Source organism: Ovis canadensis, chromosome X (assembly GCF_042477335.2).
Source record: "Ovis canadensis isolate MfBH-ARS-UI-01 breed Bighorn chromosome X, ARS-UI_OviCan_v2, whole genome shotgun sequence".
In the NCBI taxonomy this organism is placed as follows: domain Eukaryota; kingdom Metazoa; phylum Chordata; class Mammalia; order Artiodactyla; family Bovidae; genus Ovis; species Ovis canadensis.
In genome coordinates this window covers 140312943-140329583 of record NC_091727.1, presented here as the reverse complement: position 1 = coordinate 140329583, position 16641 = coordinate 140312943, and the positions used below count along the sequence as shown (strand labels likewise).

General features: G+C 37.2%; 2 protein-coding genes across 7 annotated transcripts in view; both read left to right on the top strand.

Moving 5' to 3' along the window:
* DIAPH2 (diaphanous related formin 2) overlaps window positions 1-16641 on the top strand; it is a 968993-nt gene that overhangs the window by 246693 nt on the left and 705659 nt on the right. The window lies entirely within an intron of this gene.
* On the top strand, window positions 922-1743 carry RPA4 (replication protein A4). Its single transcript, XM_070291119.1, is given in 5 exon segments — window positions 922-967; window positions 970-1182; window positions 1185-1427; window positions 1430-1647; window positions 1649-1743. Coding segments are annotated over 5 exon segments (759 nt in total). The 3' UTR covers window positions 1688-1743.

Below are 16641 nucleotides of genomic sequence, written 5' to 3'. Positions count from 1 at the left end.
TTAAATACATTCCACATAAAATATTTTTATAGGGATAAACAGATTTTCAGTATAATATGAAAATATTCTGGGATCTACTTCCAGTTACTAAAATATTAAGTTCAGAAATTTGAGTATACAGAAACTGTTATTTCCATTTTATTCTTAGTTTTCCTAATATATGATGGGACTAGTACTTCCCTGACTTATCCACAGAAGCTTGCAAATAATTTAGAGCTCAATTGTTTTGTTTCAATTTATGTATAAATTGAAATATCTTATACTATTTATTTTTACCAGTAATGCATTTGGCAGAATGACTGGAAGAGTGTAATTCTCCAATAAATAGTTTAAAAAGGTAATCATAAGATATGACTTGCATTTGGATTTGATAATTATTCAGAGGTGGCTGTCTTGCTATTGCTATTTTTTCCAGAATGCTTCTGGTTTTAATGATTTGAACATGTGAGTCCTTTGAGGACCGTAAAAGTGGCAGATTCTCCATTGTCCCTGTCCTGCCACCCTGCTCTGCCGCCACTGCCTCCTCACACAAACTATACTGAACTTACTGCTCCGAAAATTTCTGTTGAATGGCTAATTGAATGAGTGAATAAATGAATCTTTTAAATGTACCTATAGAAGTCGTGACATTTAGTAATAAGGTGGGGGCGAGGGAACCTTGTTAAAATATATTTTTATAAACATAGTGGAAAAAGTTTGAAATTGTACATGGGTCTTTTAAAATACAGCAGAATAGGTATCAGACCACCCCAAAGTATTCTTGGGTGAAGTGAGAAGCTGGCAGGTTCCAGCTGACTACAGACAGCTGCATCCTGGCAGCTGATTGGCTCCACAGTTGCAGGCCTCACAAACTCCACATTAGGTGGTAGCCCATGCTGAAGTTTGGAGCCTGCTTCCTCTTTTGCGGGAGCTGCCCTTATAATGAGTAAGAATGGGTTTGGGAGCTATGGCAGCATTTCTGCCCCAGGTAGGCCAGCGGAAGCAGTGACCCACTGTCTCAGGGCAGGGTAGCTCTTGCTACTAAGTCCATGGGATCCAGGGCCCAAATCCAGGCTATTGTTCCTTGTGTAAACCAACTGCTCACCTCCACTCTGGTTGATAACATCTTCAAGACTAGAGGAATCAAGATTTCCCAAGTTTCTGTTGTGGGAATAATAAGGCAGGCAGAGAAGACTGCAAGTTACTTCACAAGATTTGCGATAGGACCATTAAACCTATTGAGGTCTGCCAGTGGGTTGGCAGAGATAAAGCAAAGCAGGAGGTGACTCTGCTTCCAGTGGGAGTATATGCCAAAGTGTTTGGTATCCTCGAATGTTCTGTGGAGGTGAAGAGCCTTGAGATGTTGAAAATCCATGTCCTCCAGGACAAGAATGAGTACAGCACACACATAATCTAGAAACGGTCAAGGTACATGATGCTGGATAACACCGGCAAAATGGCCCTGTTGATCCATCAGAAAGGGGTGAGGCCCAGAAGCACGGCGAGCACCACCCCAGTTTCGTCCAGAATGAGGTGCTGCATTTGATTCGTGAGCGTCCTCCATAGGAAGGCAAGAGCATTCCTGAGCTCCAGACCAAGCTTTGTGACCTGAGCATCTGGACCGTCAAGCAAGCCATTAATTATCTGACCGTGGAGGGCCACATCTACCCCCACTGTGGATGAAGAGCATTTCAAATCTGCTGATTGAAGCACCGAAAACTTTTGTTTCACTTTCTGAAGACCCTGCCTCCTGTTGTGACTGAGTTTGTGTGACTTTTAGGAAGTAGATTTTTTTTTTTTTAACAAAAGATTGGAAGTGGCATCCTTTGGAACCTCACTGCTTTTCCAGCTGCTTTGAACTTAACTGTTTTTCTAACTATATTTGAAGCTTAGAAAGAGATAATGGCCAGTTGACTGGCCTTTTTGTAGGATTTAACAATGAGCAGATGAAAACACTCCTGGATGGATGAATTTGGGGAAGCAAAGGTACAGAAAAAGTTGAAAATTATTATTTTCTTGCGTGGGAGCTTCTTTTTCCAAAATATCTAATATTAGGAGAAAATAGATGCAGTCAAGGAGCCAGTTAAGAGACAAAAAAAAAAGTGTTTTACATAGACTCATTTTCTATGTTTTGATTTAGCATCTTATATTCATTCTGTTATGTTATGCTAAATATAGTAGTTGATTAACTCAGATGAGCTAAAGAAACTAGTTTATGAATTCAGGTACCCAGTTCATGTTCATATAGTAATCTGCTCTTATTACCATAAGTTTATGTTTTTTAAAAGATAAAATTATACTACATTTAAATGGCAGGGTCAGCTTTGACTTTTTTTCTTCAAGTATAATTGTTTTGAATTCAGTGTGGTGATATTTTTATAAATTATAATCTCTTATAGTTGCATAGTACACAGATACCAGATTTGATGTAAATTTTATGTTCTGATGTGTTATTTATAGTACTAAATGCTCTATTTTATGTATAAGAAGGTTTTATTCTTATAGGTTAGATGAACAAGTTCTTATAGGAATATTATTAAGCTTAGCAAGTTTAATGAAAGTTTATGCAAGCATTTTATTAAAGCACTTTTGCAAATCTTCATTGTGTGATTTGTTTTCCTAAATTCATTTGGAAAGCCTTTAGTTTTGCTTTTGAATATTAATATTTTAATTATCCAGAGGGATTTTTTCCTCCTCTGTGTATGATGTCAATAACATATGTTATATCCTTTTTGTAATAATATATTTTAGTATGCATGTCTGCTAAGTCACTTCAGTTGTGTCTGACTCTTTGCAACCCTGTGGACTGTAGCCCACCAGGCTCCTCCGTCCATGGGATTGTCCAGGCAAGAATACTGGAGTGGATCGCCATTTCCTCCTCCAGGGGAACTTCCCCACTCAGGGACTGAACCTGTGTCTCTTTTGTCTCCTGCATTGGCAGGCAGGTTCTTTACCACTGTGCCACTTGGGAAGTCATGCATTTTAGTATAGGTTATATTAAATATGTGAGGCTTTTAAATGATTGAATAAAGTAAGCACTAAGTTGTACATACACTAAAGATGGTATCTTTCAAGTTACTGGTTTTGTTACATTAGTGGAAAGAAAAATTATATATATTCATTTAGACAGGTAGAAGAGAAAAGCATTACTTGTCTCAATCAAAAAAGAAGGTGAAAAAACAGAGAAAAGCTCTTAAAAGCCAGCAGTCCAGACTGTCAGAACGTGGCCTTTCTTTGCCAATTCTAAGAAAAAAATTATCACCAATTGTTGCTTAAACTTCCTGAGGCATAAACTAAACTTTTTTTCCCCTTCAAAAACAATGAAGTAAGCGATATTCCTTTGAAAGATGCAAGTGGTTAACATACTATAAAACGTGTTTGTTATTTAAATAATCAGACAATCTTTCCAAATTCTAGTCTTCACAAAGAGAAATGCTGAACCACTCTGTTGAAAAGGTTGCCTGCCCTGGGGAAAACCATACTGAGGGAGAGACAAGGGGCATATTTCTTCCTTAGAATCTCAGTATGGAATGTAGTCTAAGAGACAATATTCTTTTGTGGTATCACTTATACAGATTCAGGCACCCTGAGATTAAATTCTGACATGTATGACTTGGTAGGTCACTTGCTAATTGCCAAGTTGACTCAATTGGTGGTTGGATTGGTAGTCAATTTTGAATATTCCTTCAGAACCAGGAAAATAGCAACTTAAAACAAAAACAAAAGCAAAAACTTTATTTGGTTGCCTTAGTGCCTGGGAACTGACGCTTCTATGTACACCTGAATTTAAGGCCAGAGAACATACCCACTCTCTTCCCCCATCCTTTGACAGGAACTGTCCTCTCTCTTTGTGACTTGGGATCCTTTTTAGCTTTGTTAATTAACCTAGCACTCTTCCCCACTTTACACTTCTTGAGCTTTACTGGGATTCTGCTGCAGGTGAGCGACAGCAATGGAAGAATACTAAGTATTCTGTGAATGGAATATATGTGAATGGATGTGAATGGAATGTGATGGAAATCAACAATGTGAATGGAAATCAACAAACATTTTAAGGCAATAACAATTGCTAGATTGCCATACCTGCATATTTAGAGCATGTTAGGGTTAGCAGATGTCTCAGATTCATTGTAAATCATCCACTTGGCATGCAGACTTACTTTTCAATTTTGTTTACACAGTGAATAAATTTGGCCAGTGCTCCCCTTCCTCTCCAGTTCTGCCCTAGATGTGAGCCACATCTTTGAGGATAAGATAGAAATTCTGGAGAAATACTGTTGACTATTTTGGGCAGGGACATTTAATTCTGAGGAGCCTGAAGAACATAATTGATTATTATTAGCCCCTGGGGGTTTTCTATAGCTCATAGACATAAGAAATGACTGGATTTGTATTAAAATTGATTCTAAATGCAATAAATAAATTTGAAAATGTTTTCAAGTCAAGGTTAATATTATTGTTACAATTGCTAGTAATGTTTTATCTACTAAATTTAGATTTATATGTTGAGTGTAATCTGAGAACTGTAAATTGTCTTATTTTTATAATTTCTATTCACCTTTTATGATGATGAACAAAAAAGGTAACAACTGCAATTCTTTTCAGTCATTAAACTTTTAGTGAGCACTTACTTATGCAATAAGTATTAGCTTTCATTTTAATAAGCTTAAATTTAATTGATTTCTAAAATGCTTATTAAAATTATAATAGTTAACATTGTAACATTTATATAGCACTTATTGTCTGCTAGGTACTGTTCTAAAAGAGAGAGTGTGTGTGTATGTGTGTGTATGTGTGTGTGCCCCTGTGATGGCTAGATTTATGTTTCCAGCTCAAACTTTTTTCTTGAAATTCAGACATTCATCTCCAAATGTCTTCCCAGATGCCCTACAGGCATCTTTAAAATATTTTAAAAAATGATAGCAAGAAATACTTACATATATACCATTTATTATCCTCCAGGAAATGTTCTAAGAACGTGAAATACACACATAAAACCAGAGAATCATAATGACTAGTATTAATATTGTTCACATTTTATAGATGAGGAACTTGAGGCTCAGAAAGGTTAAGTTATTTGCTCCATTTTAATGCTATATGGCTAGTAACTGTCAGAGCTAAGATTCCAATGCTGGGTCCTTATCCACTTCTTTATACTACCTCACAATAAGGAAAGTCTTTTACAATATCCTCCTTTCATTCTAGTCACATACTAAATCTTTTGACTTTATTTCTTTCATTAAAATTTGCCTGACTTGAGTTTAAAAAAAAAAAAGGACTTTGAAATATTTTAGCAACAGGTATAAAGGGGAATATAAAAATACCTATGTTTTTCATCTACCAGTTTAAGAAACAAAACTTTATTTTTATTATAGTTTTAGAGAACTTAGCCATATAACTTGTTAATTTTTAATGACACTATGACACACTGTGCCTGCATTTTTACTGATTAAAAATCACCAATGGTTTAAGTGCATTAAACCAATGCATTTATTATTTCAAGTGTAATTACAATTGTATTTGTAAAGTGTAAGTGTAATTATATCTTAAGAATATATAGAATTGCATTGGAAAGCCCTTTTTTTAAATGACCTCATTGGTCTGTGCTTCCTGAATAGCTCAGCTGGTAAAGAATCCGCCTGCTATGTGGTACACCTGGGTTCGATCCCTGGGTTGGGAAGATCCCCCGGAGAAGGAGATGGCTACCCATTCCAGTATTCTGGCCTGGAGAATTCCATGGGCTGTATAGTCCATGGGATTGTAAAGACTCAGAGACGACTGAGTGACTTTCACTTGCTCCATACATATCGATACTTCTAGTAATTCAAATGCCATCCATATGATATTATTCCGATACATAACTATATGATAAATTAAGAAAGGTTATTTTACTATTATGTGTTAATTGTTTGGTAATACCTTAGGTTGGAGCTGGTCAATAAGGAACATTCAATATTATGTAGTTTGTTTTCATATAGCAGATGGATATCCCATAAAGGAATAACAAATTCCCCTTGTCCATTTGGGGTCTGTCCTTATGGAGCTTACATTCTAGTAAGAGAAGTCAGACAATTAATAAAATAAACATATGTATATGCACACATATATACACATGCATGAATTGTCAGGTTGTGATCTGTCCTGGGAGAGAATGTTGCTGTTTTGTATCATACGGCCAGCGAAGGCCTCCCTGACTTTAATGGCATGAGCAGAAGTCTGAAGAAAGTGTGGAAGTGAGCTCTGATGTCCGCTGGAGGCAGACCATTCTGAGAGACAGGAAACTTCTGCAGCAAATGCTCGGCCTGCTCCAGGAATGTCAAAAAGCGCAGTGTGGCGGGAGGCAGAGAGTTGTGACCCGTTGGTAGGACTGTGGCTTTTACGCTGAGTGAGCTGGGAAGCTACTAGAGGCTGTCGAGGAGAGTAGTGAACCTGACCTGAAGAGATTTCTAAGGGATAACTCTGGGTAGAAGCAGGGAGACATGTTACATGTTGCAATGAAAGAGCTAGAAATTTCACAGAAATTCTAGCGACAGCCGTATAGCTGTGCCTCATGGAGGCTGATATGGAAGGTCGCTTGACATCCAAAGGTAGTCCTAGAGCCTGATTATTTTCATCGTGAGTCTCCAGCACAGCAGCAGAAATTCATGGTGCCTGTCCCTGATTCGTTCCATTGTGAACATGGACTCTACATGGGTCGGCTTTTTTCCCTGACATTAACTCCCTGGCCTTCTCTGTATTCCCCATTTTGAATTCTTAATGGGGTGACTCACTTGTTTCTGCTCTGGCACAGGTTTTCATGCCAGGCCACCTCAGCCTACAGGCCTGTTTAAGTGCTAGCCACACCACTGGTCAGGTGACAGTTCCGAATTGACTCAGGTTTGTCCTTGTTAAGGGAGAGGCGGGCACAGTGATATGGTCCAGATTTTTTCCACCCTAGAAAGTGTCTCTGGAGAGTCCTTCCCTAAGAAGGGGATATGACCTTGTCAAGTACCGCCAATACAGGAACTTTATTAAAATAACAAAGTTTCCCAAATCATCCCACCCTCTCCCTCTCCCTCTGAGTCCAAAAGTCTGTTATACACAGCTGTGTCTTCTTTCCTGTCTTGCATACAGGGTCGTCATTGCCATCTTTCTAAATTCCATATATATGTGTTAGTATACTGTATTGGTGTTTTTCTTTCTGGCTGACTTCACTCTGTATAATCGGCTCCAGTTTCATCCATCTCATCAGAACTGATTCAAATGAATTCTTTTTAACGGCTGAGTAATACTCCATTGTGTATATGTACCACAGCTTTCTTATCCATTCATCTGCTGATGGACATCTAGGTTGTTTCCATGTCCTGGCTATTATAAACAGTGCTGCGATGAACATTGGGGTACATGTGTCTCTTTCCATTCTGGTTTCATTTGGGAGAATGGCATTCTAACATGTATACTATCATGTAAGAATCGAATCGCCAGTCTATGTCTGATGCAGGATACAGTACGCTTGGGGCTGGTGCATGGGGATGACCCAGAGAGATGTTATGGGGAGGGAGGTGGGAGGGGGTTCATGTTTGGGAACGCATGTAAGAATTAAAGATTTTAAAATTAAAAAAATAAAAAAAAATAAAAAATAAAATAAAAAATAAAAATAAAATAAAATAAAATGTTAAAGAGACCGTCAAAAAAAAAAAAAAAAGGCTTTTAGAAATCCTGCAGGAAAGAAACATGTTTAAATGTATTAACTCAGAGCTCCCAAATTGAAAAAGCAAAACTTTTATTCCTTAGACATGCAAATAATCATTCTGTAGTATAAACCATATTTTCTATTTCCATCAGATTTAAACCCACCAACAGTTGTAAGATTTTATCTAACCACCCTCTACTTTAAAACCTCCTTCCCAGAAACCAAAAAATAATTGATCAAAGCAACAGAGCAAACAACTAATTAGTCTTCCTTTTGGACAGAAACAAACAGGAACAATAAAACAACAACAACAAAGTCAGAAAAGGAGGAAACCAAAGTAAGAATAAACCCAAGAAAGAGAGTAATTTGTACGGTGATGAGGAAACTGTATAAAAAACAAAAAACAACACAGAGGGAAAAATCAACTTGAATGCATCATGTCTTATTTCTTATATAACAGTAAAGGAATCCTTGAAATTCGACAGGAGTCATTTAATATTATTGTTCTGTTAATAGTTTCCTAAGACTTCCATAACAGTTACCAAAAACTGGGTGACTTCAAACAACAGAAATGTATTCTCTCCCGTTCAAGTGGCCAGAAGTCTGATATCAAGGTGTTGGCAATCAGGTCCCTCCTAAGGCCCTAAGGGAGGATCTTTAGAGCTTGTGCAGCTTATGGCGCCTCTTGGCTTGCGGCAGCGTAACTTGAGTCTCCGCCTCCTCTGTCACGTGGCCTTCTCTGCTTCTCGGTTTGTCCTTTCTTTGTCTCTTATAACAGTGCAGCTAGGTCACTTCAGTCATGTCTGACTCTTTGTGACCAGGCTCCTCTGTCCATGGGATTCTCCAGGCAAGAATACTGGTGTGGGTTGCCATGCCCTCCTCCAGGGGATCTCCCTGACCCAGGGATTAAATCTGCATTTCTTATGTCTCCTGCATTGGCAAGCAAGTTCTTTACCAATAAAACCACCTGGGAAGCCCTCTTGTAAGAATAATGCTTAAAAAAAAAAAGAAGACTCGATATTCACTAGTTTGTTGGATGTTTTCGATTCCATACATAAATGATATCATGTAGTGTCTTTCTCTGCCTGACTTACTTTATTTAGCATAATGTGCTCCAAACTCATGGATAGAAATAACAAACTAGTGGTTACCAGTGGGTGGTGGCGAAAAGGGAAGTAACTACTAGGTGTAAGATACTGTATAACAAGGGGAACTATAAATGGAAACTAACCTTTACAGTTGTATAAAAAATTTTAAATACAAAAAGATTATAATGGAAAAAAGACTTGGTGGTTAAATGTAAAAAAATGAATTAATCATTAAATATAATCATAATTTCAGTAGGGAGTGTAAAACCAATGGAAATAAAAATGATAATGATTTATGCATGGAGATAAATTACTGTACCTCAAAATAATGAAAAGAAAATAGCTAATTTAATTATCAGCTTTTGAAATGTATCTAAAAAATCAATAAGTATTGGGTTGGCCAAAAAAGAAAAAAAATACTCTGATTAGACTTAGGATATAGTTTCCTTTAAAATATTAGAGGAAGTAGTCTCTAAGTCTCTGTTATATAACTATTTTCCAGAGCTTCTATTCTTTAGAATCTGGACATTTGGCCTCTCGTGACAGATTTGCGTCTGTACCACAGTTTAAACTGATTTCCTTGTGTTCAGCCCATAGTGAAATAATATTTACGCACCCATACACACTAATAGTTTTGCTAAACATTCTCAAAGTACAGTCATTTCAGAAAATTAAACAGAATAATGTCCATTTCAGTCAATCCCTTTTATAAGCCATCATTAACTGGCCATATCCCAAATCACTCCCTTACTATAAATTCCTTTAACATTTATTTTGTACTGTATACATTCACCTGTACCTGCCTCTGCTCCATAATAGTTTCATGCATGTATGCTTGCTTTTCTAAGTTAGATTTTAGACTCCTCTGGGGATGGGAACCTCTTGCCCTCTTATTTGTTTCACGATGGCAGGCACGGTATAATTTATATACAATAAAGTGTGATTTGATATAGATGTTGACCCATCATGAATAACAACCAATACTTCTCCAACAGTGATAATGAGTTTGCATTAATCTGGCTCTATTTTGTGGCCATGCATTTTTAGATGTAATCAGAGAAAAAGAATGAAGCTAACTTCCTCTTCACAGGAGTGAAACCTGTTGGTTTGATTTGAACCATATTCACATATTCATCAGGTATAGATAAAATACCATGCTTTCCTGGTGGCTCATAGGGTAAAGCGTTTGCCTACAATGTGGGAGACCTGGGTTCGATCCCTGGGTCAGGAAGATCCCCTGGAGGAGGAAATGGCAACCCACTCCAGTACTCTTGCCTGGGAAAATCCCATAGACTGAGAAGCCTGGCATGCTACAGTCCATGGGGTCACAACTGAGCAACTTCACTTCACAGATAAAATATCTTGCTTTCCACAACGGTCTTTTTATGGTCACATGGTGAGTTAATGAAATTGAATGTTTATGTTAGGTAGTTAGAATAGGAAAAAGGAGTCCAAAATGGCGGTGGCAAGACAAAGAAAGGAAAAATCCTGCGAAGATGAAACAAAAGAAAATCCGAGGACCAGAGTGAGAACCTCAGGTGAAACAAACAGCCCTCCTGGCTAGCCCAGTTTACATAGTATAGGCTCAGGGGGAGGAGAAAAAACATAAAAAGAGGAGCCAAGATTGAGCCCCTCTTTTTTGGGGGTTGGCCCACCCTCATGCCTAGAGGATGTACTATGCTTTGCTTGCCAAATAAAACTGAGCTGTAACACTGGTCTGCTGCTTCGAATCTTTACTGTAGTATGACAGAACTGAGGAAATTACACACTCCTCTGACATTTACAACTCTGTTTAACACCCTAAAAATCCATGAGTTTTGACTATAAAATAAATCCCAATCTGCTATCACAAATCGAATTAGACTTTGCACATATCATGGTCTGTGGGTTTTAGAATGAGAACTGTGTTGTTACTTACATATTTTTGTTCATATTTCTTTACTAAAGTTTATGAAAGGAAGCTGTGTCTGCTGAGAAATGACCAATGAGTTTGAACAATTTTGTTCCCAGCCAACCTGTTACAGGATGTATAGGTATTTGGCAATATATTTTATGAAGATCCAGAGAAATGTGTAGCAATAAATCATTGTTACTAAGCTTTCTTAACATATGACAAAAACAACAAATATTGGTTTGAAGAATAGTATGAGAATTTTGGTTGTGTAGAATTCTTTCAGAGTTGTTGCTGAAATAGCCTTATAGATTGAAGGGCATATTATCCCACTGAGAAACTTTTTTTTTTTTTTTGGCTTGGTATCTTAGTTAATCAGCCAAACTCATGAGATAGTGTGTTTATTTACCCTTTATGTGATGATGGCTTCCTCAGTCAGTTTTCAAGCAGGTGAAAAAACATAAAATATCTCTTACAGTTTCTGTATGTGTAGTTATTTGCATTTGTTTTTACTTGATACTTTCTAAGTTCCTTTTAGATTTAAACATTTTTGTCTAGCACATTAATATGCATTTTAACATAATCATCATAATGAAAATAGCTGACTGTTGACAGTAATACAAATTAGGAATAGAAAGTACTTTCTGAATTATGAATGTTAATAACTATTTAAACAGCCTATATTAAATGTATTAAAAGCTTGGCAAAGCAGCTGACACTACTTAGAAAGTTAATATAACATTAGATGCAGATCAATACCTTCAGAACATTTTGCATTGGACTACCTATGAAAAACAGAATAATGAGGGCAATTTTTTATGGTGCAGAAATGTGAATAGGACTTAAAATTGTGAGCACACCTCATAAGGCACCATTATATGCAGCATCGCAAAATCAAGGTTGTATTTTAAATTTGTTTGCTTTAACTTTCAAATGCATAAATTGTTTTAGAGGACCCTACTACATTTTTATGTACACTAGAAAATAGTAAATTCAGAATAGTTAAGTCAAATTTTATACTTTCTTTTAAAGTCTTGGTCAACAATTTGTATTCACAGCCACCATGTTGGCTCATTTAGCTAAGTTGGTCCCATAAATATTCAGTGATATTGAACTTTTTAAATATAATATTAGCTTTAAAACAGAATTTTAGTTTAAGGCAGATTCAGTATTATATCTCATAACAGAACCAAAGTAGATCTATGTGTTCTATATTATTTTGAAAATGAAAAACATAGGAACAGCAAATACTGACTCAAGTTTCTGAAGTATTGTTTCAGTAAGAAGTTATAGACATTAAAGTAGAATAAATGATGACTCCTATGTTGGCTTTATTATATGACATAGGAAGTTCCACTAAGGCAGTACATTTTCTTGTTTAAATGCTGTGTTTTAAATTTGAAAACCAATCTGTATATATAACAATTGTCTAAAGGTATATAAAATATAGTAGTAGATGTTTGGGAACGCATGTAAGAATTAAAGATATTAAAATTTAAAAAATGAAAAAAATAAAATAAAATAAAAAATAAAATTAAAAAAAATATAGCAGTAGAGTCTAGGCACAATATTTAAATGGATTTCTTAATAGAAGGTGAGCTTCCATTTAAAAATACTTTATATGCATTTTATTGTATTTTCTATATATTCAACATTTGCCTTGGGAAGGGAAAGCTTCTAAATATGTGTCATTTGAAATATTTGTATTTTGGTTTATATGAATTAACTTAAGTAAAGATCTTGGACACACATTAGAGTTTTATACACTTATTGTTATGGGACTCTTATTAAAGCAATTGCAGCTCTCAATAATAGATGCAGATATCCCACTAAGATGTGGATAAACATATAAGAATGTTGCTCAGTCGTGTCTGACTCTTTGCGACCCCATGGACTGTAGCCTACCAGGCTCCTCTGTCCATGCCATTTTCTAGGCAATAGTACTGGAATGGGTTGCCATTTCCTTCTCCAGCGGATCTTCCTGACCCGGGGATTGAACCTGGGTCTCCCACATTGTAGACAGACGCTTTACCGTCTGAGCCACCAGGGAAGTCCGGATAAACATATAAGCTCCAAGTAAACCTGGTAGTTTTCAAAATGCCTAGGACAATGCCAGGTAGTGATTTGAGTATAAAATGGTTCCAATCTACCCTGTAGCCCAGGGGGGAAGATGGCAGAATATTAATACATATAAAATGCCTAGGACAATGCCAGGTAGTGATTTGAGTATAAAATGGTTCCAATCTACCCTGTAGCCCAGGGGGGAAGATGGCAGAATATTAATACATATAACTTATCTGATGAATGATATTGCATTTATTTTTTCCAGGTAAAGACATTCTTTCTAATTCTAAGCTGAGAGAATTTTATTTTGTGTTTGTCTAGATGAGAGGTATTGAACAACACAGTATAACTGAGTCTTGGATAGTTTTCCATAAAGTACAGAGGATTTTGAATGTCCATTTCCTCCACTGAGTTAAAAAAATAAATAAATAAAGTCATGGTATTTCTACAAAAACCCAGAGTAATAATACTGGTGTACAGCTTCCCCATAATCTAAGCTGCTACCAAAATGTACTTGAGAAATGTCCCTGAGGCTCTCCCTCTGGAATATCTATCATCTCTGTTGGACTTTTGATAGGAGCTGGATAGCTGACAATTCACGATTAAGATGCCAGCTAGCACCTGGAGTGCAGGTATTCTGTGCAGTCAATTGAAAGAAAATCCTTGTGCAATAGATAACAGTGTTTGCTCTATGACCCTGGCTGTTCGACTGGTGTCAGATAATGGACAACTCATTTGGGGAGATTTCCTACTTGGTCAGCAAAGCTATAGATGTGTGGCCTCTCACATCAGGCAGTTGAAACCTGAAAATCTTCTATTGAGATGGAATCCATGAAGGGAGAACATAGAAGGGAGTATAACGCTGTAGTGCACTTTGAAAATGTAAGTCAGCTTCAAGTGAGACGGTTAGCTTAGTAGTTTGCCATATGAATATGAATCTCAAACCTTTCTAAGTCCAGAATCAATCCACTCATATCTGTTAGGTCTGTTTTGCAGCACCCAGCATTACTGAAAATATGCAGATTGGGTCTAATTCTGTTTTGGAGAATGAGACCTGAGTACTGAATATTGCTCTGAAAGTGGAAGTGAAGTCGCCAGTCTTGTCCAATTCTTTGCGACCCCATGGACTGTAGCCTGCCAGGCTCCTCTGTCCATGGGATTCTCAGGCAAGAATATTGGAGTGGATTGCCGTTTCCTTCTCTAGGTTTTCATATATGAATGTGTGCGAAAGTAGCTCAGTCATGTCTGACTCTTTGTGACCCCATGGACTGTAGTCCATGGAATTCTCCAGGCCAGGATACTGGAGTAGGTAGCCATTCTCTTCTCCAGGGGAACTTCCCAACCCAGGGATCAAATCCACATTGCACGTGGATTCTAAGGGTACCATAGCATCCTTAATACCGGCTTCCAAGAGAGTTCTGGAGATCATTTCTTAAATTTTTGCATTTAATATTCATTCATCAAAAAGTATTGAAGACTAAGTGCTAGAGTGTTAAATGGATTTCAAAAAACTGAGTTATCATAAATTTCCATATGTGAATTAGCATTTGTTCAAGAATAAGAATACCCTGAAATGACTCCAACACTGAAACTACATTAAGCATTTTTCTTTGATAAAGAAAATGTTAAAGAGTTTTGTAGTGTTGTTGAGGTGAGCATTATAAACATCAATTAAAATGGCAAAATATTTTAAATGTAAACGGTATGGGATATTGCCCTGGGGATATCCTCTGATGTTATGACATGTTTTGTACCTTGAAAGAAAAAACTTCTCTCTGTCAGTTTTTTTTTTTGTCATATACTTGATGCTGGGAGGGATCGGGGGCAGGAGGAGAAGGGGATGACTGAGGATGAGATGGCTGGATGGCATCACGGACTCGACGGACGTGAGTCTGAGTGAACTCCTGGAGATGGTGATGGACAGGGAGGCCTGGCGTGCTGCGATTCATGGGGTCGGAGAGTTGGACACGACTGAGCGACTGAACTGACTGATACTTTCTCCCAGAAATAGGATACAGGATACGTAACGCTGAGCTATTACTATGTGAGCTTTTCACTAATTTTGGTTTCTGCTATTATTTCATATTGTTTATAAATTATAATACTGATTTCACAGGTTGAAATCATGTGTCTTAATTTGCTCATGACAATAGTTTGGTGCAAATATTCGCCTTCATGCATTTTTCAAGTCTTTCAAATAATCTTGGAAAATTAGAGTAATAAAAGTAGGGTCAGCTATAGAAGAGTTAATCTTGAGGGTGAAGAACAGATTATACACACATATTAATTTTTCAGATATGTGGTTGGAAATTTTTGAAACATATTGAAAGGCGAGATGCTAGATAAATATGAATGATCAAATAGTACTGTGGAGATTAGAAGCACCATTCTGAACACACACTGTGGCGCTTAGGTAAGCATGATTCTGGACTTAGAACACTCATCCATCTATTCAAGGATTTGGCTATGAACCCTGTGTGCATGATACAGGCTCATCTTTGATACTCCTATTCATCATCTTTCCCACTCTTATTTGACATATCTGTTGCATAGGTTTTGTGTTTCCATTGTCAGTACTCTAACTCAGGCCTCATTCCATTTGCAGACAGGAATTGGCAGAGGAACTGATCTATCCAGCAAAATAAGAGTTCATTGCATTTGTTAAAAGTTTAGTATAGCCAGAGTGAGCAAGGCAAAGCACAGAGGGTTAGCAAAGTTAAGGAAGTTAGCTGGAAGTGTAGAGGAGGAAAATGCAAACCCGACCGTCTCAGAGTCTCTGGCTGGGTCTGCAAATTAGCGTAATAAAAATTAACAGGAGAAAAGAATACAAATTTTACCAGTTTTTTTTTTTTTTGATACATAAACATTGGAGATTTCACAAGAGAAAGGAGACCCAAAGAACTGAACAAAATCAAAACCTTTTATACCTTTTAGACAAAGAAGCAATAAATTTGTGATAAAATGACAAGACCAAGGGATTTGGGCTAGGGGTAGTACATGATGAAGAAGTAACTAGGAAGCTAAGGGTTAGTTTAACAAAGCTAATATATACAGGCTTCTGTGTCCTTAATTCCCTGTGTCAGATGGCACAAATGCCTTCCCTCCTAGAGTTACAGGCAGGATGGGTACCTTTCACATGGAAGATTTCTCTCCTGCTTTCAGAGAAGAAGAGGGGTGGGCTGGGGAAGAATGAGGTCATAGTGACTTTCTTGCTTCAGTCCTTTTCTTAGTCCTTCAGCTTAAGATATTGAATATGCTAGAGTGCCATATTTTGGGGTATTATGTTCTAAACTCTATCAGAAGCAAACTTTAGATGATTGACCACTGTAACCAAGAACTTTTATTCCTAAACTAAAGTTGAATAAACTAAAGTTTTATTGACTATGCCAAAGCCTTTGACTACGTGGATCACAGTAAACTGTGGAAAATTCTGAAAGAGATGGGAATACCAGACCACCTGACCTGCCTCTTGAGAAATTTGTATGCAGGTCAGGAAGCAACAGTTAGAACTGGACATGGTACAAGACTGGTTCCAAATAGGAAAAGGAGTAGGTCAAGGCTGTATATTGTCACCCTGCTTATTTAACTTATATGCAGAGTACATCATGAGAAACGCTGGGCTGGAAGAAGCACAAGCTGGAATCAAGATTGCCGGCAGAAATATCAATAACCTCAGATAGGCAGATGACATCACCCTTATGGCAGAAAGTGAAGAGGAACTAAAAAGCCTCTTGATGAAAGTCAAAGAGGAGAGTGGAAAAGTTGGCTCAAAGTTCAACATTCAGAAAACAAGATCATGGCTTCTGGTCCCATCACTTCATGGGAAATAGATTGGGAACAGTGGAAACAGTGTCAGACTTTATTTTTGGGGGCTCCAAAATCACTGCAGATGGTGATTGCAGCCATGAAATTAAAAGACGCTTCCTTGGAAGAAAAGTTATGACCAA